General features: G+C 49.1%; 1 protein-coding gene across 1 annotated transcript in view; it reads right to left on the bottom strand.

The window, feature by feature from the left end:
- Window positions 1-260: 260 nt before the first annotated feature.
- SLC25A48 (solute carrier family 25, member 48) overlaps window positions 261-3,620 on the bottom strand; it is a gene marked incomplete at its 5' end in the record, with an annotated part of 43,641 nt that continues 40,281 nt past the window's right edge. The window contains 2 exons of the mRNA XM_010844622.1: window positions 261-1,020; window positions 3,562-3,620. The exon at window positions 3,562-3,620 is cut by the window's right edge and continues 27 nt beyond it. Of these exons, the coding sequence (XP_010842924.1) occupies window positions 3,569-3,620 (52 nt within the window). The remainder of the gene's footprint in view (window positions 1,021-3,561) is intronic.

Here is a 3,620-nt window from a genome sequence, read left to right on the forward strand (position 1 = left end):
CCAGCCCAGTGATGCATGCAGACCCAACTCTTGTGTAAACAGAACTGCCTCTCATACGCCGGAGCGGAAGGACCACGGGGGACCCTCAAGGCTGTCCCCAACATCAAGGATAGCGTCGAAATAGAGTAAATGCTCAAAAATGTTTGATGACTGAAGGAATGAGCAAACACCCTGGTGTTGGCGGGATGGAGAGTTTAGACCACAGCCCGCAGAGCTGCCTTGGGATGCTGCAAGGCCAGCGGTAGTAAAGGAGAAAAATCAAGGAGACCATACTAAGGGTTTTATTTCAAGCAGGGAACCCTTTGCTACAGTAACAGGATAAACTGACGAGACTGAACGTTTCGACTTTGCGCCAGAGCCATGCTTTGTCCTGGCACTGGGCCTGTTAGGAGAGGGGATTTTCAGAGACATGCTCTTAATCACTCAAGGGGGATGGGGGGCTGTGGAAAAATCAAGGAAGACCCTTTCAAGGGGGGAAAAAGGGTGGGGGTTTCGGAATCTAAAGATACCTTCCCCACTGGGATTTAGCTGGGAACGGATGCATCAGGCTGGCTGATGGTAGCTCCCCAGGGCACCGTGTTGAGAAGGATTCAGAAACTGCATTCACCTCAGGAGGAAGGGGCTGCAGGACTGATGAGGGAAGTCTCTGGTGGCACAGAAGCAGGAGTGACGTCATGGACACATAATAGCAAAAGAGCAGTTGTCTCCCCACGTGGTTCCAGCGTGGTTCCAGTGAGAAGTCAAATTTAGATTAATGACATCATAATGGAAATCAGACTGTGGATCAGGAGTTCACTTTGTTCTGTTTTGCTCTCCACGTGAAAAGAAGGCCCAGAGAATGCCCACCCCACCTGCACTCAATGCTGGGCAAGAAGGGATTTCAAGGTGAGCCCGGCTGGCTTAGGGTCAGTGCAGAGGCCTTTTCTCTCTTCGGTCAATTCACCACCTCAGGCTCTGGAGATGCCGCCACCATCAGCATCGGCTGTCGCGGAATGAGGTTCTGGTCAGGTGATGCTGAACCTGGGGAAAAAGGAGGAAAGGTTAAGACTGTCGTCTCACTGGGATTATCAGTCAGCAAGATCTAGGAGTCAAATTGCTTCTGTGAAGCAACACTGGGCAAAGTATTACCATGAGAACAGGCTGGGGAGGGGCTATGAGGTTGTCCAGGGTTGTTTTGTAAAAGTTCAATGAAAGACATTGCTGGGGGGGGGGTGGGGAAATGTATCTTCTTGCCTTGAAAATGAACTTTTCTTGAAATTGAGAGAGGGCCAGTGAAGTTCGAATGTCACGGCAGATGGTGGGCCAGCATCATTCAAGATAGACAGCATCCCACCACTTGTTAGGAACTGCAGGGCTCCCTAATTCTCTAATTGCCTCACTCCACTCTGTCCTCAGTCTAGGCTACAAGGAGGGAATTGACTCCCTTGTCTTCAAAGCATGGCTGCTACTGCTGCCAGAGATCTCAGCGCTACTTGGTAAATTCAGATCCAGGACTTGTTGAAGGGCCTTGGTGTTCTTGGGTTAGAGCAGGAAGCTGAACTCTCTGTGTGAGGCTTGTTCAAGACAAGGCTCCAGAAGAGTTCCTGGGAACTCCCTCCTCCACCTGAGAGGCACTAGCCCCACCCACCCATGCACAGGAAAGACACAGACATTTGTGCCCTTTGTCTTATCAGAGCATTTTCAGAAGGAAAAACTTCCAGTCACTGCTTTGAAAGGCCAAATCCAAGACAATCAGAATTGGGCTTGCTGGAAACGTCTTCCTTCCTCCTGAAGTAGCCAAACCAGGGTGGCTGTGAGTGGCAGGGAGCCATAACTCAGGAAAGTGTCCAGCAACTCTGGGATCTGTGAAGCCTTGGCATTAAAACCCTTTGCAGCTGAAGTTTAATGACATGGAAAAATGGTCCTGAACTATTAAATGGGAGGAGTGAGCTATAAAACATTGTATAACATTGGATCCCAATTGGGGGATAAAAAAAAAAGTTGGAAGAATATTAACAAGGCCATGGGATTAAAGGTATTTTTATTTTATTCTTTTTATTTGCATTTTCTATGTTTTCCTACATTAAAATGCATTGATTTTATGATAGGATTTTTTTAAAGCCACTTTCATCTGTTAAAAGGAGGATATGGTCAGTATCTGAAAAGTTTTAAGAACCAGATTTATCCTCCTTGTCCTGAACATGACCCAAGTAACAGTGACTCTTTACCCAGGGTATTTAATTATGCAAAATGTGTTGCTACCCTTTCCCTTTTGTAAGAGAGGGCAAAAAGCCAGGAAGGCTGTGGATGTAGGTGCTTTAATAAAAAGCTAAAGCATGTGACTAAAGCAAGCGTCCGGGGCAGGGCCTGGACTCACTCTCATCAGCCTCATCCATCCTGCCCTTCCCCTGGCTCTAGGATCTGGCCCCATCCATGCATCCTAGCTGGGCTCTTATACAGGACAGGCAGCAGACAGGTTGGCTAGACCTTCCTAGTGAGGACCAACCACCCTTTCTAAGAGAATCTGCAGTCGCCATGACTGAAGCAAAATGGTCTCTTGTTTTCCAGAAAATTCAGTGACTCATTCCACTTTGTCTTCTGAGCTCTGAAACAAGAGAAGGGGAAAACAAGGGAGAAGAAGAGGAGGAGGAATTGAGGGGATATTGGAAGCTGGTCATCCATCTACTCGATTATGTTTCTGTGCGACCATTTGTGCGCCAGGTTTCATGGGAAGCACTAATGATACAAAGGAGAAAACCAGTTATAGCTCCCCTGGAACCTTCAGCTGACTGGGAGCAGAGCCTATAGCAGGTGTGCCTCCTCCTGGCCGAGGCATCAGGGCAGGCTTCCTGCAGGAGGAGGCTCCTACACTAGGGCCTGGATCACAAAGAGGAGTTGGCGAGGCCAAGGACAAGAGGAAGGTCTGAGGAGAGGTGTCAGGCTGGAAGAGCATGCACAAAGGCCCGGAGGCAAGAGTGAGGATGGTGTGTTCAGGATGCTGCTGAGGACGAGGGCTTTAAGGACTGACACTTAACCTAGAGGGCAATCGGGAGCCATCGAGGGCAGTGGAGCGAGGCAGTCACTTATTCAGACTTCAGTTTTCAGATCCCTTTGGTTGCAGTGACTTTTCTACAATGAGAACAGGAAAAGGAGAGGGTATGGGAGGCAGAGATGGTGGCAAAGGCTGTTCTTTAGGAGTCTATTCAGTAGTGAGGTGGAGAGACAGTGTACCAGAGGGTGGGCACCCTGGTTCGAGACCTCTATCTTGGGTTACTGAATTTGTATGGTGAAGCTAATGCACTTCTCTCCAAGGGCTGAATGGGAAACAGACAGATGAGCTCGCTACAAACAGGTAAGTTCTGGGCCGGCCTCAGTTACTGACCACCTAGCTCATGACCAGCCACAGGTGGGCATTTCAGAAGAGCTTTTTGATGACAAGAAGGGTGGCAATTCCAGTCCTGAACACACACAGATTAAACAGGAAACAAACAGGGAAATTTCCGAAGTCCACACCACTCTCACGCAAAGAAGGGGTTTTAAGTTCCGGGAGGGCACAAGTGTTAGGGAAAGAGGTGCACTGACCTGGCGCTCAGGGGCTGGTCACCACGTGGTCCCCACGGATCGCCTGCAGCGAGAGCTCG

Source organism: Bison bison, unplaced genomic scaffold (assembly GCF_000754665.1).
Source record: "Bison bison bison isolate TAMUID 2011002044 unplaced genomic scaffold, Bison_UMD1.0 scf7180017864203, whole genome shotgun sequence".
NCBI lineage: Eukaryota > Metazoa > Chordata > Mammalia > Artiodactyla > Bovidae > Bison > Bison bison.